We start from the raw sequence: 23,668 nt of genomic DNA, 5'->3' as shown, positions 1-23,668 counted from the left end.
AAAAAATGCACTTTTCTTCTCCATCCGGCCTCTCGTGTAATAAATAATTAGACAGCAGGATGCGGAGGAGCATTTTTATTCTGGCTCTCTCTACCATTGAGAAAAAAACAACCTGCATCTCTTTCTTTTGCTGCAACAAGTTTTTTGTATATAAAATAAAAATATATAAACAGGCCTCTCCTGGAGACTTCGTCAAAAGTCATCAAAAACGCACTTCTTGTGAACGAATATGAGAGAAATATATTTTCTTTCGTGCGTGTAATGCTATTAAAAGTCACCTGTTTGGACAACAAAACCAAACATAACGAGCCTCGAAATTAATTCCCGGGAGTAATTTAATAATTTTTTTAGTGAGACCGACAAATGGGCTCGTTACGAACAAAATTTACGGCTTGATTCCCTTATTTATAAACGTTAGGCTCGTTTTTTAGGCGATTCGTGGAATTCGGGGTTAACAATTTTGGTCAGTTTCGGGCCGTTAGTGCCGCATTCTTGGGCCGGCCAATAAAGTCGAAATTGATCCATCTTGAACAAAAAGTTTGAGAGACACGTCGCGCGTCTTTTTATTATGATGGAACTAGAAGAAGGTGTATTATCGGCCGCGGCTCGGCTGCTTTATGACTTAATAATAAAAACAAACTGTGTGTCTGATAGTGATGGAATGCGGCTTTACTCTGTGAGGATTTTCAGAAAAGAAAGTAAAGAAATGAGAGAGAAAAAGCTTTTTTCCTAGTTTCCTTTTGATTGATCTTGACATGTCAAAACATTATTGGGCATTAAGCTGTTTGACTTATCAGGTTTTTTTTAATAATAATAGCTATATACACATTCAAGTAGCCAATAATTGAAAATTTTATTACTTCTTACGGATTTATTTCTAACTTTTTACTGCAAATATTTTGTTAGTTTTATTTTCACTGTAATTATATTTAAATAAATAAATGAATAAAATAATAATGTGGCAGATGTTTTGCAGAGGAAGAAATACTTATACATAAGTTTTTTCCTATAATAATTTATAATACCTATGGATAACAAAAATACTTTAAAAATGAAATTTGTGATTTTTCTAATTTGATTTTCCTTCCATCAAACTCTACTTTTGCAACTGTTTTGTAATTTAACCAATTACACTCGCAATTATTTCTGCTATCAACTCTTGCATGTTGGTCGATTTTCTTAATATGTAACACGTCTATTTCAGAGTTAGTAGATCAAGGTCGAGGGCCGCCATTTACTTTTTTTGAAAGACAAAGTGGCCTGCGTTACAGAATAGATTGTCCGGCGCATTAATTTTCTCCGAAAGTGCCACAGGTGATACAATTAGTAAAGGTGTGCGGGATTACGCCGGACGATTTTCCTTCCTGAGGAAGACACGCCGGCGTAATCAAACAGCACTGAATTTGTATCCAGCATCGCTCTGCTGCTTCTGTTTCGGGAGATGAACGTTGCATAATAATATCACCCGTCGTGCCCTCGGCTTTCTAACGCCAACAATGCCTCAATTTTTCACACTTCTCGCGGCGTTTCTCTTTCCACGCACAATCCTCATCTATGCTTCATCAATGTAATTTACTTTGATACAAAGACAAGCAAGTTTTTTTCTCATTATTTTGCTCGATATTCACGGTATTCACACGGCCTAAAGAAAATAAGTCTAGACTTTTTATTTTGCACGCCAGACAGAATTATGATTGATAATGAGCAAAAAACTAAATGGTAATTTTATATTGATTGATTATTTAAAATAAAGCTACAATAATAGAGAAATATAAGAAATAAATTGACCAAGCAGCAGATGAAGTTATTAAACTAAACAGCCTAAACAGAGGAGTATTTTACTGAGAAATTGCTTTTTTTGTGGTTTAGAAAATATATCAATACAACGAAAAATTTGTTGAATCTAAAATCGGTGACTCCTTGATTAATAATATTGCAGTTATGTACATAATTGTATTTTACATGTGCCTAATGTTGAAAAAAATACCAGAAAAATACCATAAAGTGTTTGATGAAAAAAATTTAAAAATTTAAATTCTTTTCATGGAAACAATTTTTGAAGGTAATAATTTGACCACCAAAAAAGTTTCTAAATTTTGAATTTTTTAATGATGTATGGTTTGAATAGATTTTAATTACAACAAAACATCTGTTACATCATTCATTTTTTAAGATTTCTCAACATATCTTCTAACCTAGCTTTTAGCATTTTTATTAACAATTATAGTAAATAAATCAAATTAGATTTATGGATTATTTTATCAACAACAAAAGGTCAGTTTTCGTTTTAATGTGATTTCAGCCAAACTTTCTGCTCTCGGGCATTTGATTAATGCGTTTCAACCATATGGTGCCACGAAAAGTTGCCATGACAAAAAACCCTTCACTCCAAAAACAGCGAGCTCAGATGTTTGCTCACAGATATAATTAAAACAGTGTATTTTGTTTTCTCTATCGGCAGCAGAGACCAACTGCATTTCAAAAGGTGTTTCATTTCAATTTTATTGTAATATTAAGATACTCATACTATCGCAGAAAAATCTGAAAAGAGGGTAGAAATAAAATATATATAAGATATCTATGATTGATTTGCGAGTAAATTTAAAAAAAAAAATAGTGAAGATAACTAGTTTTAGGGAAAATATGATTATTATAGCATAGTAAAATTTAACCAGTTAAATTTAAACAAAAAATGTGTTTAATACAAAAATTAAATTTAAAAAATCTTAAAAAAAATGATAATAAGAAAAGGATCTTAATAAATATATAATAAATTTTTTTCTGTTTTGTGTGTATAAATCATATTTAATAAAATTATAAATTTATTAGAAAGAGTATGTAAAATGAAATATCGTTTTAATTGTTTCAGCACTGCAATGTGAGGCAGGCTAGCCAGCAGCGCGGGCAGTCGGAGGCGCACTATCGGGCCGTGTGTCGGGCGCTGGTGGCGGAAGCGCTCGAACTCGCTTCCTTCCTCGAAAGGGTGTCGCAGGGCACGCAAAGTCTGCCCTGCGTGCAGGTCGACCCCGAAACGTGCCATGACCTCGACCAGCTCAAGTTCACCGACTGGGTGAGTTGAAAAGCCCAGTCACTGACCCGCCGCAAATTGCTCCCAGAGTGGATGTTGGGCGCGGAAACGTTAAATTACACAAGAGCCGAGAGAGACGTGCCCGCGCCATAAAAAAGACCAAAAATGATCTCGACCAGGGGCATTAAGACTCGTATATCGCGTCACGATAATTACGTCTCACAGCCAGAGGGATCACTGCCTCCTTGTAAATTTTTTCAAACTTTATATAAAACAAACAAAGAACCACATCAGCATTTTTTAATTGTTTTCCACGTTAATACAATTTTTGTGGTCAACAAACTGAACGTAGCGGCCAGTGACTTCTTTTTTTCTTACAAGTTACAAAAAATTTAAATATATATTTTAAAAATTCATTTCTTTCTATTTTATTTCTTTCTACATCTTGTGAAATTCATATTAATTAGTGGAATTTAATTTCAAATGGCATTTCTCATATTTTAAGTTCAATAAAAAATAAAAAAGTAACGGCCAAAAAGGAAAGAAAATAATAGAATTTGAGCTAAATCGGTTGAAAAAAAATAAAACTTTTCTTTTAAGTTTAACGAAGTGAAAGTAAGGGCCAGTATGGATCTTTTTCTTAAAAAAGGTAGTAATTTGAATGTTTTCCATTTTAATTCTTTGAAGTTTTCCATTGAAAGGCAGGATTAAACGTCATTCAAATACAACTCGTAGACTGAAAATACCTTCAGGACTTTTTATTCCATGCAAAGTTTAAACGTGTTGAGAATAGGTACATAAAAACATTTGATTCACGTTTTTACCATCCATATAATTAACCAGCAGCGGTTTATAGACACGTCTGTCTGCCTATGGAGGATCAATTATACACCAACATAAACAGTGAAAGCATTTTCCATGAAATCGTTCATTTATTTTTTATTCATTGGATTTATTTTCTTTACACATCGCCCGTATAATTATGATTTGTCCGCTTTTCTCTTGATTGGAACGAAAAAGTTATCATTTTCCTTTCACTGCAGACACACGATGTGAATATAACATTCAAAATGCAGCCAGCTTCTCATTTAATTGACCCTCAATTACATAACGGCTCCGATTATTTATTTTTCTTGTGGCTTGCTTGTTTTTTAGTCTGGCCGTAGGATTTGGAGAGCTCTACAAGTATGTACAATCAGAATCAACAATTTTTTTTCCATTTTTTCCTGCCTGTGTTAATTTTCATGACATCATCTATAATTTTCTTTCTTCTCCAAATGGAGACGAGTGCAGTCATTAGGCTGTGACTTTTTGAGAGCAGCTCTCAAATTATTTGCCTGGCGAATGCAAAAAATAAATATCACCGAATGCACTCTGGTCAAAAACGGGAATTTCGTTTTATTTTTTAGCAAGCACCGTAAAAGACGTTTCAGTCGACAAAAAAATCGCATGAAATTTTCCGCCTTTTCACCACAGCATGCAAATTTTACTTAGGTTTGCATCACCATTAATTCAGCAAAAAAAAAACCTAAAATGCGAGTGTTCATGAATTAACTTGTACTTGATTTGATTGGCTGTTCCGTCGTTAGATTAGATTTGCTGTTGAGTGTGTGCAGAAGAAATTGCCGAGATGACTAACGAGATTTGATCGTTTTTAGGCTCGTTTGTGGATGCAAGTGATTCAAGAACTGAGAAATGGAGTACAATTGAAAAAAGTGCAAGCGGGTGGCCCCTGCCTTCGCAATCCTACCATCGAGTACGAACTGACGCCATATGAGATTTTGATGGACGACATCAGAGCCAAGCGGTACAAATTGAACAAGGTGAGTGTGAGTACAAAAATTTTGTTTTTATTCTTTCATCCATCACATTATATTTCTGTTTTTTTATTTTATAATCTGCACTTTTTGTTTTATTTTGATATGATTTTTTTAATCTTTTGTTCTTACAATAGGTTTATCCAACATTAAAAAAAAAAAAAAAAAAAACGAAATCTGAAATCTGTCCAACTATAGTGTAATTTCCTGATTTAAAATTTTAAAAACTTTTTCCCATTATGAAACTTATGATAGTTTTGTCTAATTTATATTATAAATTATAATTATAATTTATAATAAGTAAACTACACCAAAGAAACAAATCAGGTCACAAATGGCAAAAAAAAAAGTTTTCCGTTCATTGTGATACATAATTGTAATTAAATTTTCCACATCATTTAAAAATAAACCATAATTTAAGAGGACAAATTACTTTTCCACTTCAAAATTACTTCCGTTTTCGCTTCCAATTAATTGAAAATTTGTAAAATTTATGTTAGTAAATAATTAAATAAAAATAATAGCATTTGCCTAATGAACTGGAGGTACCATGTGCGGCGTCAATCTAATAAGACAAATTGAAATTCAGTTGCACATTCCGCGGCGATCAAAAGCACATGAGACTGATGGGTCGGTAGGTAGGCGCCCTACATTTGTCATTCTTCTTCTTCTTCGCCAAGATAAATAAGCCACTCTGCACGTCTGTGCCGAAGAAAAGCGAGATTCGCCCGCCCGCCCGACGATAAATAATTCCCTCGCTGCTCAAACTACTACTACGTACACGTGATGTTTGAATTGTACACGAATGTTTTTGCACTCGAGGGCAACAACTGTAAGGTCTCGCCAGCAGTCGCGATCGATATCGCAGCTGTGCTGCTGGAAATAGATTTATTTTATGGAAAGCAGGTCTCTCTGCATTGTCGGCGCAATTTCACTGGCGAAAATAAACTCTTACAAAAAGTACGAACCGGGACACAAGAGCGGGAAATTAATGGTCCGTCCTGTGCTGCGACTCGACTCTTTGACATGCAATAAAAGTGGTTTTCTCCACCGTGCAATTCCATGTCCGTTGAGTGATGTGTCGCTCCGAGGAATGTGCAAAGTTCCTGTTCCATACATGCGGACCACTTTTGCAAGTTGCTCTTATCAATTGTCGTGTGTCATTTAAAAGAGAGTTCAAATTAACCTTACACAGGAAAAATAATATGAAAGCAGCTTGTTAAAAGATCAAATTTCTGAGGCAAATAAATCTGGCCATATTTCTATAGCAGAGTTCTATAGCAGAGTCTTCAAACAATTTAATATTTCATCTCGGATTTTTATTATTGTATCGAGTTTCATGATATATATATTTTTGGAACATTTGTTCCTTTGATGTGGAAAATTTGGTTAATTCCTGAAAAAAATTATAAAAAATATAATTTTTCTAAATTAAACTTACATCCCGAAGAAGAATCCTGCAATAATATCTCCAAATTTACAGAATGCTAATCAATTAGAATTTTAGCCAAGATAATTTAATTTCACCTCAAATAAGTTGGCAAAATAAAACTGAGGTGTCCATCAAAAATTTATTTTTATCATTTCATATAGCAACTAATAAAATTTTATTTTGGGAGCAAATATTATTAAAATGAATTGGAAATTCATGGGACAGGTTCAAAAAATAGGTCTAACAAAAAATATAAGTTAAAATTATTTTCCGGTATGAAGTATTTAAAGTTTTTTTATTTCATTACCTATTTGTATTATAAATACATTCATATTTATCATTTTACTTAAAACGTTGGAAAATTACCTCATTGCTGAAAAGCTTCATTTTTTTAACAGGTGATGGTTGACGGCGAAATTCCACAAAGAGTCAAAAAGGACGCCCACGCCATCATTCTTGAGTTCATCCGATCGAGGCCTCCACTTCGGAAGGTAAACACAATTCATCCTTGCCAAGGAAAAACGGGACGCGCCCGTAAACTGAGATATTGTTCTTGCAGGCGTCGGAGAGGAAACTGGGCCCTGCCCCTGACAGAGCCCCGAGTCCTCGAGAGCTGCTGATGGAGAGCATCAAACAGGAGCACCGCCTGCGCCCCTCGGCCAGCCCCATCAAGAGATTGAGCCTCGTCAGAGCCGGTGAGTACCTTTTCTTACATCTTTTTTTTATTCTTCGAGAGGCCGCAACGATGACAAACTGTTTGTTTGGCCTCCGCTTTGTAAAGAGGACCGGTCACACTTTTAATGCATATTTACACTCGCCTCTTATATTTTTGATTTGGTGCTCTCATCAGTGTTCTTGATAATGTTTCAATAAGACTGACCTTCCTTGATATTTGATCACATTTTTTTTATTGCCTTTAAGCACAAGCTAATTTTAATTTCTGTAACAAAGTTTAGTTCTTTTATTTGTGTTTTAAAAATTTATTGTAATTTTAATAATTTGCACTATTTTAATTAGTTAATTTCAATAAAATAATTGATCTATTTAGAAAGGCGGCATTGAACCAGAAAAAAAGCTTTTAATAAACATAAATTCTGCCATCCTTCAAATTGCTCTCAATCGTTGCATGTATTCATAAATGAATTTTTAATGTTGAACACAGAGAAGATTTAAAACCTAGTTTTGAATTATTATTGAATTTAACTTAAAAAAAATTTTTTTTTTTCAAATATTTCTGCAAACTTCTTTCATAATATCTGAAATTAGATTTGAAAATAATAAGCTTCATTTTTTATTTAAAACTCCATTTAAAATCTATGACTAAAGTTGTAAAATTTAATTTTTATTTATTGCTATTATTATTTTTGTTATTGATATAAGCTGATTTAATTACACAATGTCTCCTTCTTTTTTTAAGGAATAGATTTTCAAGTCACTGTAATTTATTTAAATAAATATTTTTCTTGGTTTCTGAATCTGACAACAAGCATTCTATATAAACAAATTTACATGCTTAGTTACAAACTTAATAAATTATAAAATATTATAAAAATTCTCTGCAAACCAAAAGAATTAATTTAAACTCAATCTGAATCAGAAATGAATATTTATTTACTTCAAAATGTTCTACAGTACAAACAATTTTGTGCGTTTATTCTTATTTTGTAAAAAAATGAAAGTGACATTTCTATTCAAAATGTAAGGTGCCCATTGAGTAGAAATTTTTATAAAGTTTTATCGACCGGCTTGAGGCTATAATTAGCTCCTAGCTCTTTTCTATCGACCGAATGATGCGACACGAGACACTTTTCTCCTCTCGTAAGAAACTTATTTAGCGGCTCTGGGAGATCATCAAAGACGAGATGAGTGCCGTCCGTTGTCGTTCTCGACTCCAATAATGTAATGAAAAGAGCGGTACTGTAATGAGTCAGTTTGAATGACAGCGGCAGACAGCGAAGCGTGCAAAGCAACTCTTCGCGTGCAACTTGACGGGAAATTCAGCACTACTTTATTTTAGATTGGTACTATTAACGCTCCCCTTTCTCGAGCCTCGTTGTTTTTGAGCAGCGCAAAATTGGATTAACTTTTTTTCACCAAGGGCTTATTGTCGCACCGTGGGCCATTGTGCAGGAAACGAAAGACAAGTTCAAATATAATATACAACATTCGCACCTTTCCGAAATAATAATGGAAAAGGAATAATTGTCTGCGAATTTCACGCTACAAAAAGAGATATAGTAAATGCTGCATCGTCTTTGATAAACAAAGGGTTTCGCTTTTTATATGGCTGCTGGGGTTGAAATCAAAAGTGCCTTTGGCGTTTTACTTTGGAAAATTCTGCTGACCGCAGTTTTGCCGCAAATAATCTCTTCTCCATGGAAAATTTATCACGCCAAACTATTTTACCAGTTTTCCGTTGTTATTTTTAGACAATAATTGTGAAAATTTTCAGTTCAGATTATTTCATTTACAAAAAAACACTTTTTTAAACATACTGAACTTTTAGAAATCATTTGCTCAATTTATGAATAAAAATTATTTTTCCCTCACAGATAACTTGAACCGAGTAAATGAACTTAACTGCAAGCTGCAATCAACACATTTTTATCTTACCAACAAATTTCCTGATTTTTGTTTAATTACGTTCAATACTCGCTCAGATCTTTTATTCTCATATCAGATTAGATGAACTTGAAGAATTTTGAGGATAATTATATACCATCTATATGTTAACTTTTTCAACTCAAGATATGAAAACGACAACTTTAACGAACAGAAAAACAATATAGAAATATTTTTTATAGGAAAATGACTAAAAATAGTCGATTTATTAATTATCGACGAATAGAAACTTTAAAATTAAAATTCTGGCTAAATTTTAACCAATTTTGCGCGTAATAATAATAGCAAAAGAATAAGAATCAAAACCATTTATATTATGATTCATTTTTGCCATTGCATCAATTATGCTAATGTCAGTAATTTTTTTTACTATTTCTTTTTTATTAATAAAGATAAAACTATTTTTTAAATAATTTTTTAAATATAGACTTATAATTGTTTGCATTTATTTATTCATTAATTTATTTTAATATTAACGTTAATTTAGAGTTTTAATTTATTTGTAGCATTTTTTTTTTAATCATTAACTTTTTAATCATTTCATTGACATTTATTGATTATTATTTTACAATTAATGTATAAATTGTGTTAGTCAAAATCATTTAATAATGTGATTGAAAATTAAAATTCATTATATTCATTAGTAATAACTCTTTTTTTAAGCGATTCTTTTAGACGTACAGCGAATTGTATAACACACATGCATAATAATATAAATCCCTAAAATTATATAATTTTATTTGTATTTTTCCTGATATCCTGATTTTACAGCTGATAAAAATAATTGAAATTTAATCCAAAATTTTTAATGAAAAATTTATAGGAATATGTTCATCTTTTGTTTTCATTATTAATTCTGTTTAAGCCGAATTTGGTCTGGAATGAAGCAATAAAACGGTTGTTCGCAGCCTGCAATTATTCTTGATGGGCTCCGTTTGATTATTTAATCTAATGAACGTCATCGCGAGCAGAGTGAGCACCAATTTAACAGTCCTGACTGACTGTAATGCGCAGAAGACGTATAATTGCATTAAAGTGAATCGCATGATGTAAAAGCGCGCCTTTCAATTACGAACTACAAAGTCGATCCATATTTACTCCTCTTGACGTCTCTGAACGAAAAAAAAAATGAAAAATAAAAAATGCTGCATTGTGATCGCCGACGTCTTGTAATTTACAGAGAAATTTCTCCGTACTCCCGTTTAATTATTTTAATCTATGCAGGCTTGAGGATTAGCATCTGCTAGATGAAATTACTTTCTTCCGAGACACGTATGGTAATTATAAAAATATTGAGCTGCAGCCGTGCTCTTCTCTCATCCGTTTTATAACCTACATACCCGCGCGCAGAGAGAATTCTCTCGTTTTTTCCACCGATCCCGCGCTCGAGACGAGAGGAGAAAATTTAGATAGTTCGGCGTGCGCGTTAATTGAAAAAGATGGTGTTCGGAATGCTTTTAGATTAATTAATGGAGTCAATCATCTGGTACTTTGAAAGTCCAAGGATAGCTATATTTTTTTTCTTCATTCTTAATTTATTTTTCAATTTTCTTCCCAAGATCTGATAAAACTTGCACTCATTGATTTTATCCAAAATCAATTTCGTCTTCGTGGTATTAAAAGTTTCATTTATACATTAATAAAGAATCAACCATCTTCCGATGGCTGTGCAAAATTTAATCTTGCTGGGGAACTTCATCAATCTTGATGTCTGGTGGATTTGAAGAATTTCAGTGCTAATAATATTAAAAACTCATTAATAATTATTTTTATTTTTTAATCTTTCAAAACTATTTCACCTGCAGGACTTAAAATATATAAATATATTTACGCAATTCCTATAGGAATTATTAATTGAAAAAAGTCTAAATATTTTTGTTGGGATAAGTTCAAAATAAGCATAATTACACATATTATGTGAGGTTCTTCCCTTGTTAGAGAAATGCAGATCGTTACTTAAAGGACGAGGGTTTTTGTCGACATAGCAAAATGATGAGCAGCTAGGGCGAAAAGCTGCAGTCAATAAAGTGTCTGACAATGGCGAGCTAAATGTCTGCGCCTGATTCCATGCGTCACTCGGCGCTGGCCGGGCGGCCAAGAAAAGGCTTTTGCTGCTGTATTGCGGCATTACATATATCGCAGCTGCTGCATAGTAATTAGATGCGAGTGCGGAATTGCCCGACCTGGAATGTACTTTAATCGAACCAAAGTTGTCAGCACCGCTCACTTTAGTATATCACCGGAGGTCCTATCAAAAGTTTTGAATTTGATTCTCGCCACACCCTCGCAATTAACGGATATTGTTTCACTCTTGCCAATAAGATATTTCACCGTGAGAAAGATCTGAGGTTAGTTATTTGAAAGTGTGCCAGATTTTTATATACATTTGTTATTATTATTTTCCTGCCCAACAAATCCCATTGAATTCTCACTCACTTGAGAGAGAAAAGCCGTTTGTCATTTTATCATTTATTATACAAGGACTGTCCGCTCTGGTGTGTTATTGAGATGCGTGACATTCAATTACCCCTTTTGATGTATCCTTAAATGGCGCGCCTTTGCATTGTACGTAGATTTCTCACTTTCACACTTTGTCTCTCGGGTTGATTTGAAATTGAAAATACATACCCGAGCAGATCACTTCTGATTTGCGCTGAGAAGGAAAGTTCTTAAAATGTGTCAAATTTGACGCGGCTCGGCTTGTTTTGACTTTTGCTGACACACAAAGCAGTTCACTTTCGTTGCTTTATCTATCCAAATTATCTTTTGTCAGTCATTCGGAACACTTCCTTCTCAGTTCCTTGATTTGTGGCGAACTGAGTGGAATTTCGAGTTGCAAAACCAACCAGCTGGCCTTTGTTTAATTTTCAAGAGAAAGGATTCAATCAAAGTCAAGTACATTTTTCTTGAAAAAATGCTCATGAAAAAAAATTAAGCTTAGAAAGAAAATTTTTTATTTTTTTTTTAACAGCTGCTTGCAATTTATTTGACATTACACTGTTTGAATAAATTATTTATTTTATATTCTATACGAACCGTGTTATTTATAATTTTTTTAATTTTATAAATTAATTTTGTTAATTGGAATTTTATTTATTAGATGATTCTAGTCAAAAATAAATTTTTTTTTCATTCAACAGCTTAAACTGTAAGAACAAACTGTGGAGCTACAAGTTAAAAGTGATTTAAAAATATAAAAAAATGAGCTTTTTGTCTATTTTAATTCATGAATAAATTTTTTTTTTAATATTATACTTTTAAAATAATTAATTATACTTCTAGATAAAAAAAACTTCTTAAATTATCGGACTTTCAGCAGCGTGTGTGGTTTTTATTTGCCCCAGAAAGAGCTGCATTGCCACTAAATAAAAGTCAAGGTTTCAAAATTCATTTTATAGCCTCCATCTGTTCTCTGCCGTTTTTCCAACTCGCGCGCTTTTCCCTTCACGGTCTGTCCTTGTGCCCATTCCCAAAGTTCACATGTAAAATTTACCACCCCGAGAAGCAACAAGCCCAAAACTAAATTAAACTATGAACGAAAAATCGCAGGAGAAATTCCATTAACTTTTCCCCTTTTTTCTACCGTTTGAAGTATCGAGACTATCGAGCGGTAGTTTTTGTTCCCACGGGAGCTGGCAGGGAAGTTGCCTGGAAAGGTCAACGGTCGTTCAGCTCGTTGGAAATATAAATTAATGCATCTCTCACTTTGCGAGTTGCCTACATCAATGCTGCACTACTTGTTCTCCATTGACGTCACTGGCCGCTCTGCCTGGGAGCAAAATCGATGCAGACCTGGCAGTGCTGCCACCTGTGTTGGCGAACAGACACTTTCGGTGCAGTCCTTCCACAGACACCACCACAGAAGGCGGCCGCCGCTTAACTCTCAAAGTTTCAGGAAAAATGTGTATTGCGGACCCACAGCATAATATTCGTTTAGACACGGTAAATGTCGCACCCAAGTAGACCATCGCAGTACCTTTGACATTGAAACAAAAAAGGAGTTGAACCAGAGTTCAGCATGTGACAGAATGAGATTAAAGCTGTGTGTGATACCTTAACACCCTTAACCCGACATTGGACTTTCCTTACTATGCATGCATTAATTGTTGTTATTTTAAACGCGAAATTTAAAAACTTTAAGACTTCCACCCTAACAAGAATAAAATAAAATTTTTCATCTTCATCTCGAGTAGATTTTATTTTTGGGTATTTATTGCCTTGGGTTTGAATAAAATTAGAAATGTACAAAAATATATTTTTGCGTTCTAGATAGAACTTTCCATAACGATTCAGATGAACTTTAAACACTTATTTTCATGAAAAATGCAGCATTTAAAAGATCTCAAATTTTCTGAAAAACGTTTTAAAAACCAATTTTGTTTTCCCTCCTACTAAGTTTTGATTTTCTGAAAGGTTCAAGACTTTTTAAGTTTTTTTTTTTTTAATAATTTATGATGAAAACTGATGAAAAATATAAATATATTTTAAAGAATTGTATGACATTAATAATTGTTATTTCTTAAGAAAAGTTAAATTTTTACTGAAAGCACTCAGACTTTCTATTACATGTTTTTTTGTATGCTTTGTCTCAATTTTATATAATTTTATGAACTAATGTATTTCATAATATATCTAGTATAATATTTCTTTTAATTCTTTAACCAATTTGCCCATTACACTAATTAATTGTAGTGAACTTTAAAAAAAATTATTAAATGTTTTAAATTTAGAAAGATTTTGGTTTGTGATTTACATAAGAGTTTTTTAGTCAAATCGATTTATGTTTGACGGCCTTGACACGCAGCAAGAAATCAATATCTGAAGAGTGCACCTGTGCTTGCAGCGACCTAGCTCTTTGAATATCTCCCTCTTTTGCAAAGATCTTTTATTTGCGAAAATCGTCTGCTGCCTGCATTTTCCTCCTTTTCCCATTTCATCTTTACCGTCGTTGCAAAAGTAGTGCGGGGGGTGGGTGTGTTACATAAATATGGGCTCTCTCGCCCAGCTGAGGAATAAAGGGAGCAAGTGCGTGGGTGGATGCTGGGGGTGGAAATGCAGGCGCATGCCCTTTCCGATGCTGCCACTTTTAAAGGTCCCGCAGGCCTAATGAGACTCGCACTCTCTCACTGTTGCTTCAGCACCGACCCACGACTTTCCTCCCTTCCGGCCGGTCGCCCACAGGTTAGTGTCTTCGCCAAAATGTCGGGGTCGCTGACCTTGACCTTTTATGTGTCACCCCCTTGGCAACTGAAATCCAATAACCTGCTTCTTTTTTATAGGGTTGATATAAAATTGAAAGATGCAGATCAAAATAGGACAGTCAAAATATTTCTTGGAAAATCACAGCAAATGATAAGAATAAAATAATAAATGATAGTTTTGGTCAAACGGTTACCATCATTGTCTAATGAGAGGTCATAGCTCTAGAATTTTAATTCACTTGCACACATTTAGAGTAAGATTTGCATAAATTTCTTGAAACTTTATTATTTTCATTATTATATAAATTTAATGTTTGTTCAGGGTATAAACCTTGAATTTTGAAGTTTTTTAAATAGAAAGCTTAAAACTTAATTTGATTCTGTTTGGAAAGAATTGAGATTCCGAGTTCGAAATTATGTTTATTACTTGCAAGTATTTTTAATTTCCATAATTTGTTAATTCATTCAAGATAAAACTGATAAATGTGATTTTGAAAATAAATAAGAAATAAACGTTTTTATGTTGAATTCTGTAAAAATCAAAAGAACTTTATTATTTGCAGAAAAAGCTTTCATTCACTCCACCCGTTTCTTTCCACACTTGATTTGTGTTTTCTTTCCTTTTCTACGTTTGTTTGTTTTCGGCGTCATAAAAAAGCTCTAATGACGTCCGTTGGAGATCAAGGCGACGCCGTTCTTGAAGTTGGGTTATGCAGCCTGCAAAGCTCTGCTGTTGAACGGAATGCCTAAGCTCTCGTTGAAAGTTCACGGCTCGTATTGCGGCACTATGCGGACGCCTAATCTGATCTCTCCGCTATACTTTCTTTAGCCTTCTTGACGATGTTTATCTTGCTGCGACTCGTGTGATTCGCTAAACTGACAAAAGTGATGCATTTCTGTTTCACTGAACACCACTCATTTTTCCCTATCAGATTCCACATTTGCATGCCAAATTTGTCATACGTGCAAACTTTTATCAGGGCCTAAAAAATAAAGCTCTTTTTTTTCCTCAAATGTAACCAGTGCAAAATTCCAATTTTTTTTTACTTTATGCAAAGATTGAGAAAAGAACTATGCACATAAATTTAGATCTACTCTTCGCCTGAAAAAGAAGTCATTATCGTTTTAAACGCTTGGTTTGTTGCTGAATCAAACCATGCAGAAAATCCCAGGGCCAACGGCTGCAAGCTAAGTGAATGGTCACAATTGTTAACCGTAAACGGAACTGAGATATAAACCTGTGGACAGGTAATTCCTGATTCCACCATCTAAATTTGAAATAAATGGTGACCTCACATTTTAGTTTATTTAATAATAAATGAATACAAAATTTAATATAATTTAAAATTAAAATTGAGAATTAAGACATAAATTATTAAAGGTAATGTTATAGTACGCGCGACGTGTTTTTTCATAAGTTGGCAGCACTTATGCTCCCATGTAAAAGTATCACGTCGCGCGTTCGATAGTGGTTTTACGTCGCGCATACAATAATGGTTTGACGTCGCGCGTACAATACTGGTGGCGGTGTAATTTTTAAGGAAACCGATTTAATATCCCGATTACCACGGAAACCTCTATAGCACGCGCGACGCAATTCTTTTCCTACAATCTTAATTAAGGGGACTGCTAGGAAGAATAGGGGCCCTTGGGATGGGTTCAGAATGGGGCAAGACGACCTCTGGAGGGCCGTGCGCACCCTTATAGCAGGCGCGACGTATCACTATGAGACGCGCGACGGTCGAAAAGCGAACTCCGGAGGGCGCTTTTCACCATCGTCAGAGGCGCGACGCATGGTTATAGTACGCGCGACGTATGCTTATAGAACGCGCGACGCACGGTTATAGTACGCGCGACGCATGCTTATAGTACGCGCGACGCACGACTAATTAATTATTATAAAAGGTGTTGCACGCGGCCGGAGTTGTGGGCACCCCACGAACCGGCAACTCGGAGTTGGGCAACCCCCAAGATTAATTTTTGCAGAAGCCGCGAGCGAGGGGTGGAGGCGCAGCGAGGTCGAGGACGTGGGGAAGGCCGTGCGGAGGGCGAGGACAAAAGGGCGGCTGTGTTCGTGGGGGGGCTCCGCAGGAGCCCCCTCACGATCCCCGCCCTTTTGTCCCGCCCGGAGCCGGCCTTCACCACGTTCTCGGGTGAGCGCGCCTCCAGCCCGAAGCTCGCAAACCCACAACGGAGTTGCCCACAAAAGGTGTTGTCTGCAAAGTGAATCGTGGCAACGGCCTGTTCCACCAACGACCCAGAACTAAGAGAATAACTTGACTGAACTCCGGTCACCTCCTTCGTTCAGTCGTATTCTCTCAGTCTCTCTTTCTGCAACAATTTCCTTCTTCTCTGATCAACTCCTTACTTTTCTTCTCTTAAACTATTTCTCTCTCTCTACTCTACCTAATCTTAAACTAAATCCCACGGGAAACTCCAACTCACGAACGAAAACCACAAAGAATTACAATTTAAACTGAACCTCTATTTATTCTACTTGCTAACTTCACGGTACTTTACACTTGAAACGGCCAACAGCGCCTCTACCGGCAAAGGGAGGAAGGGAAACAAACTAACTCGATGGGAGGAATCGGGCCTCGGTTACCGCCGCCGCCGACAGGGCGCGCTCGGTTCACCGGCTTACACAAAACTCGCAACTTCCACTAATCTGACAAAAATATGCAAATTAGCGGCGAAAACAATTCAACCGCTAATTATTCCGACAATTTCCACGCAAAACTAAACAATTTCGGGACTTACAACTCAAAAATCGGCGGGGTTCAGCACCACGTGCGGCCGACGTAACTTCTCAAACCGGGCAAAATTAACTAAAAATCCAATAAACTCACCAAATAAACGCCTAACCAACACCAGACCAACTCAGGGAACAATTCACACTACCAGAGAACTCGCAAATCTAGGCCGAAATTCGTCCGAAACCCGTCGGCAGCCAAGAGCTCGCGGCGCGCAGCTCTTGCTCCTTCAGCGTCTCAGCACGAACTCTCTCGCTCAACTCCCCAGCGCCAATGAGAGAACGCATCGGTCGGCTTCTACTCGCTTCCAGAAGGTTCCGGCCAATCAGATCGCGAGTTCTCAAATCGGGCCTTATATGGTCATTTTCTCCGGGGATTATCCAAACATGGACGGCGGAGATGACAGAAAACGACAAAATGGGTTTAAATGACTTGAGTGGGCAATTAAACTCAAACCTGATGACTTATTCGGGTCGGGACTGGGACGAGTTGGCCGGCGGCGAATAAAAAGTGAGTCTATTTGCTTTCTTTCTTCTTTCCGGCGACAGCAAAAACACGAGGCGGTTTGTTTACTTTCTGATCGTTCCAATGTTGACCGGTAGATGGCCACGATCCGCCACTCACCGAGAAAGCTCGGCGGACAATCGCGGGCTATTCAAGCGGGCTCTCTCTGGTTCATGCCCCCCAAGTTTTTGTCATATGTCTCGAAGAAACATTTGGCAAAAACTTACTAAAGGAGCTTAGGGCGAGGGAATCGGGTGGATGATGACTTGGATGAATGTAAGGACGACACTCAGCAAATCTCGGGTCAGCCACGCAGAATGTGCGCAAGGGCAGCTTATCTGGTGGTTCTGAGGGAGGAATCATGTAAGGGGTAGCCCTGCTTGAACGCCTGTCAGACGACTTTTGCAGTCTGACCGCCCTGGATCCCACGTAGGTGTCCGATTGTCTCAGGACACATGGAGCAGTTTGGTTGTCATCAGCCTTGTCTTCCTTCAGAGTGATGTCCGGTCCATGCGGCTCATCCAAGATGTTGCACCAGGTGTTGAAGAATGTCTTCTGCAGTGCAGGTCCTTTAGCGCGCACAGTTGTTGTCACTTGCAGCAGCAGGCCAAAACCAGAACCAGCATCAGCGTCTGCTAGCTTCACAAAACGTCTCACTTTTGTGTAGTCGTGCTGTAATGAGGCTTCTATTCCAATGGTCAGCATCTCGTCCTTCACACAATCCTCTAGCGCCAGCTGGTGGTCCTCGTTGATGATTGTGCACGTCTCCGGCTCATAAAACAGGTCACTCAGTCCTAGGTTGACTTCAAGGTCAGATCCAGGATCCACATCTACGTTTCCCATCTGCACCAGTACAGGGTCATCTCCAGGTTCGGGGTCCTTTTCTGGCTCACAGTCATCATTAGGGGGATTGGAGTTCAATTTTTTAATCAGCTGGTTCAGCTGATAATAGGACAATTGTAGGTACAGGGAGGGCTCTTCCTTCCTGAAATAGGCTTGGGGTTTTGGAAACAGTTCCGTTTCACACCTGGGAACATTGGCGGTGTGTTGAGGGGACAAAGAGAGCAATGGAGTAGTATCACGAACATGTTGGTCAGGACGACGTAGAGGCTGAAGATCCTCATTCACTGCCAAAGAGCTTGAAACTTTGCCGTCTGACTGCTCACCTCTACTAACTGCTGCTAACGGCCCCCCATCCTGTGGGTGCTGAGAAAGCTCGGCAACACCTTTCGGAGAATCTTCAAGAGTCGCCAGTTCTTGTTGTGTTGATGTCAAAAGGTCACCACTAGAGATACTCTCTGAAGACGTTACTGCTCGGTCATGAACACCAACAGTGTTCTGCGCTCTTTGTGCATGAAGATCAATGTGTGCACCATGAGCATCACTGTTCGAACCTGGGCTGAAAGGAATACCACAATTGGCAACATTGTCAACAGGAGCACTATGAGCACCAACAGGGCTAATGTACGAAGAAGCGTCACTATCAAAAGGATACTGCAGGCTCTGAGGGAAGAATTGCGTGCGGAAAGCCGAAGCAAAAGTCGCATAGGAATAACCTGGTGGCGTGTACACCTCAAAAGACTTAAACCATAGAGCTGCATGAGCCTCCAGAAGTACCTTCATCATGGACCTGCAAGCAACGTCAATGGAGACGGGAAGATGCAAAGCATACGTCTCAAACTGAGCTAAAAAATCTACTGGGTCAACCACGTCACCAATGCCTTTGAAATGTGGTGGTCGTTCGTGCAGCCAAGAGGACGATGCTGGAATGTGTGCAGTATTCACCGGGTGGAAACCTACAGCGGCCTGTGGAGTAGGCTGAGCACCGCTGGCACCAAAAGCAATATTCCCCTGTTGAGCACCAAAAGTTTGCGGCACCAAAGCATGCGCCGGTCGAGCACCAAAAGTTTGACGAAGGTTGTTGTTCACCATGGAGGCTGGTGTAGCATGAACACCATAAGCATTCTGCCCGCCATAAGCATACAGATTGCCGTGGGCTGCATGAGCACCATTAGAATTGGCTGGGAAGGGAACTGATTGGGCACCACTAGGGTGAAAAGGGAGGTGAGCACCACTTGCTCCGCCAAGCTGAGCACCATTTGGAACCATTGGGACACTATGAGCACGAGCTGAGTTGACAAAGAATGAAACGGCAGGAGGATTACTGTTCACCATTTGAGCACCATTGTGCACCATTTGAGCACCAGGAGGAATTTGGGCTGATTGTGCACCAGGAGGTCCACCAAAATGAACACCATTGTGCACCACTGAAGCGGCATGAGCACCATTTGCTCCGGGAGGGTAGGCACCGCTTGGAATTACAGGGAAATGAGCACCGTTTGGTACCATTGGGGCACCATGAGCAACACCACCAAGATAGGCACCGTTCACCAATGGAGCACCAGTAGGTATTTGGGCTGCGCGGGCACCAGGAGGAAACTGAGCTGCTTGGGCACCAAGAGGTCCACCGTCCAAGTAGGCACCGTTTTGCATCCATGGTGGTTGCTGAGCCGCCAGTCGACGACGTTCCTCGGCAATCAATTGATGAGATTGTTCCACAGAGATCCATTTCTGCAAAGGGGTGGGTGGTTCGCTCAAGCGCAAACTATCGACATATGGGTAACATGGAGTCGATTGTGGGACAGGGAAATGGTTTGGAGAAAATACATCCATTGTATTACTCCTTTATTTGTTTTACAGCAAATCCACACAATTTTTTACAAAATGCAATTTCCAATTTTCTAATACTACAAGAAAAAAATTCACTCAAAACTAAAACACCAAAATTTTCCTACACCTCGCGGGTACTATTTTCCACACTAACAAGGCCCCCAAGGACACTTACAAAGGGTTACCTTCAAAGACTTTCCACTAAAACCAAAAAGAAATTTCTAAACGCAACCAACTTTCCACTAAAAAGAAAAATTAACACACCGGATTACACCGTGGAGTCACGCCAAACGACGTGAGGCACGACAAGGCCAGGCCCCCAAGTTCTGAATCGTGGCAACGGCCTGTTCCACCAACGACCCAGAACTAAGAGAATAACTTGACTGAACTCCGGTCACCTCCTTCGTTCAGTCGTATTCTCTCAGTCTCTCTTTCTGCAACAATTTCCTTCTTCTCTGATCAACTCCTTACTTTTCTTCTCTTAAACTATTTCTCTCTCTCTACTCTACCTAATCTTAAACTAAATCCCACGGGAAACTCCAACTCACGAACGAAAACCACAAAGAATTACAATTTAAACTGAACCTCTATTTATTCTACTTGCTAACTTCACGGTACTTTACACTTGAAACGGCCAACAGCGCCTCTACCGGCAAAGGGAGGAAGGGAAACAAACTAACTCGATGGGAGGAATCGGGCCTCGGTTACCGCCGCCGCCGACAGGGCGCGCTCGGTTCACCGGCTTACACAAAACTCGCAACTTCCACTAATCTGACAAAAATATGCAAATTAGCGGCGAAAACAATTCAACCGCTAATTATTCCGACAATTTCCACGCAAAACTAAACAATTTCGGGACTTACAACTCAAAAATCGGCGGGGTTCAGCACCACGTGCGGCCGACGTAACTTCTCAAACCGGGCAAAATTAACTAAAAATCCAATAAACTCACCAAATAAACGCCTAACCAACACCAGACCAACTCAGGGAACAATTCACACTACCAGAGAACTCGCAAATCTAGGCCGAAATTCGTCCGAAACCCGTCGGCAGCCAAGAGCTCGCGGCGCGCAGCTCTTGCTCCTTCAGCGTCTCAGCACGAACTCTCTCGCTCAACTCCCCAGCGCCAATGAGAGAACGCATCGGTCGGCTTCTACTCGCTTCCAGAAGGTTCCGGCCAATCAGATCGCGAGTTCTCAAATCGGGCCTTATATGGTCATTTTCTCCGGGGATTATCCAAACATGGACGGCGGAGATGACAGAAAACGACAAAATGGGTTTAAATGACTTGAGTGGGCAATTAAACTCAAACCTGATGACTTATTCGGGTCGGGACTGGGACGAGTTGGCCGGCGGCGAATAAAAAGTGAGTCTATTTGCTTTCTTTCTTCTTTCCGGCGACAGCAAAAACACGAGGCGGTTTGTTTACTTTCTGATCGTTCCAATGTTGACCGGTAGATGGCCACGATCCGCCACTCACCGAGAAAGCTCGGCGGACAATCGCGGGCTATTCAAGCGGGCTCTCTCTGGTTCAAAAGGGAGTTGTGGGCACCACACTTTTTGCTTTCTAAGCCCTTTTTGCAGACAATTCCTTTTGTAAGCAACTCCGTTGTGGGTTTGCGAGCTTCGGGCTGGAGGCGCGCTCGCCCGAGAACGTGGTGAAGGCCGGCTCCGGGCGGGACAAAAGGGCGGGGATCGTGAGGGGGCTCCTGCGGAGCCCCCCCACGAACACAGCCGCCCTTTTGTCCTCGCCCTCCGCACGGCCTTCCCCACGTCCTCGACCTCGCTGCGCCTCCACCCCTCGCTCGCGGCTTCTGCAAAAATTAATCTTGGGGGTTGCCCAACTCCGAGTTGCCGGTTCGTGGGGTGCCCACAACTCCGGCCGCGTGCAACACCTTTTATAATAATTAATTAGTCGTGCGTCGCGCGTACTATAAGCATGCGTCGCGCGTACTATAACCGTGCGTCGCGCGTTCTATAAGCATACGTCGCGCGTACTATAACCATGCGTCGCGCCTCTGACGATGGTGAAAAGCGCCCTCCGGAGTTCGCTTTTCGACCGTCGCGCGTCTCATAGTGATACGTCGCGCCTGCTATAAGGGTGCGCACGGCCCTCCAGAGGTCGTCTTGCCCCATTCTGAACCCATCCCAAGGGCCCCTATTCTTCCTAGCAGTCCCCTTAATTAAGATTGTAGGAAAAGAATTGCGTCGCGCGAATAATCGGTTTCCTTAACAATTTCACCGCCACCAGTATTGAGCGCGCGACGTAAAACCATTATTGTATGCGCGACGTAAAACCACTATTAAACGCGCGACGTAATGCAAGTGATGCCAACTGAAATCAGGGATTTTGGGAAACACGTCGCGCGTACTATAACATTACCTTATTAAATTATTATTTTAAAAAATACACTATTTTCTTAAGAAAAAAAATTTGCGCAGTAAAATATTATTTGAAGATCAGATGTTCAAAAAAAGCTTGAAAATTTTATGATAAAAAAGCACTTTTATAACCATTTTTTTAAATTTGTCTTTTTAAAAGTTTTAATTAAAATAGGTAAAATTTGGTAAAATTCCGTAAAACTAAATTGAAACCGGGCCATATTTAATCTCTGACATGAATCAGAGCATTCCTCTTGCTTTTCCATTAGCATTATCGATTATTTTATTACACCTATATTAATTACACATTCATGCCGTAAGTTGTTGCAATTAAACCTTACTGCCATAGCTCGCAGGGCTATACCATGTGATACGCAGAGAGTATAGGAAACTCAATCCACTCCCGGCTGCACAATAGTTGAGATCCGTGCACTACAAGTTTTGGTTTGCTTTTGTTCCCGTGTCCTTGCAATGTTAGAAAGGATAGAATTGAGGTCCGTGCTTGGCTCGTTCGAGAGAGATATAATTTGCCTTCAAAGAATTACAAGCACACGCCCACGCAGCTGACAGCAAGCAAATAAATAAAAATTAATTTTAAATCATGATGAAATGGAAGTAGAGCAAAAAAAAATACAATATGAGAAACACTCGCAGCTGTTTAATTGAAATTCTGTATATTATAGTATCAGCAAGAGAAAAAACAAATCACTTTCACTGAAACGGGTTATATGCGAATTGCAGAAGTCAGAAATAAATGGGCTGATATTTGGTACAAGAATGAAAATACTGTACATGCTTATACTTCAATATAAAGAGTTTTTTGTAAAAATTAAAAATTGCAAATCCTTCACGTGAAATTTCAAGACTTAAAAAATTTTTGGTTAAATAACGTAATTGACTGACAATTTTATATAACTGCAAACTTAAAATTTGAAAGAAAAAAACAGTACTTATAAAAAATTGAAAACAAAATCTAATTGCTCTCTGGCAGTTGTGATTTTTTTCATAAATTAAATTCCAAATCGTCACAATTTCTCTTTCTTAGACGAGTTTACGAGGTATTCAGATTGACACATAGAAAGTAAAAGGACCGTCCACCACATTACATCTTGTCAAAGAATTTCGCGCAACTTCTTGCTTTGGAGCGTAATCGTGGCCACTCTCTCCCTGACAAACAACTCTCGATTTTCGTTATGTATCAGAAATGGACTTGCAAATAAATTACGCGCGGGTCGAGTAAGCCAAACTGAAGAGGTGAA

General features: G+C 38.4%; 1 protein-coding gene across 4 annotated transcripts in view; it reads left to right on the top strand.

The window, feature by feature from the left end:
* The window catches only part of LOC132201002 (protein spire), a 99,875-nt gene that overhangs the window by 50,953 nt on the left and 25,254 nt on the right, over nucleotides 1–23,668 (top strand). For 2 of the 4 annotated variants that reach the window (XM_059626881.1, XM_059626856.1), the window contains exons 5-9: nucleotides 2,870–3,070; nucleotides 4,184–4,213; nucleotides 4,687–4,857; nucleotides 6,676–6,768; nucleotides 6,837–6,972. In XM_059626881.1, the coding sequence (XP_059482864.1) occupies nucleotides 2,870–3,070; nucleotides 4,184–4,213; nucleotides 4,687–4,857; nucleotides 6,676–6,768; nucleotides 6,837–6,972 (631 nt within the window). The remainder of the gene's footprint in view (nucleotides 1–2,869; nucleotides 3,071–4,183; nucleotides 4,214–4,686; nucleotides 4,858–6,675; nucleotides 6,769–6,836; nucleotides 6,973–23,668) is intronic. The other 2 variants (XM_059626865.1, XM_059626873.1) reach the window with 2 other exon arrangements.

Source organism: Neocloeon triangulifer, unplaced genomic scaffold (genome assembly GCF_031216515.1).
Source record: "Neocloeon triangulifer isolate White Clay Creek 2 clone unplaced genomic scaffold, ASM3121651v1 ptg000001l, whole genome shotgun sequence".
Lineage (NCBI taxonomy): Eukaryota > Metazoa > Arthropoda > Insecta > Ephemeroptera > Baetidae > Neocloeon > Neocloeon triangulifer.
The sequence above is the reverse complement of the archived record's forward strand: the minus strand, read 5'-3'. Positions and strand labels throughout refer to the sequence as shown.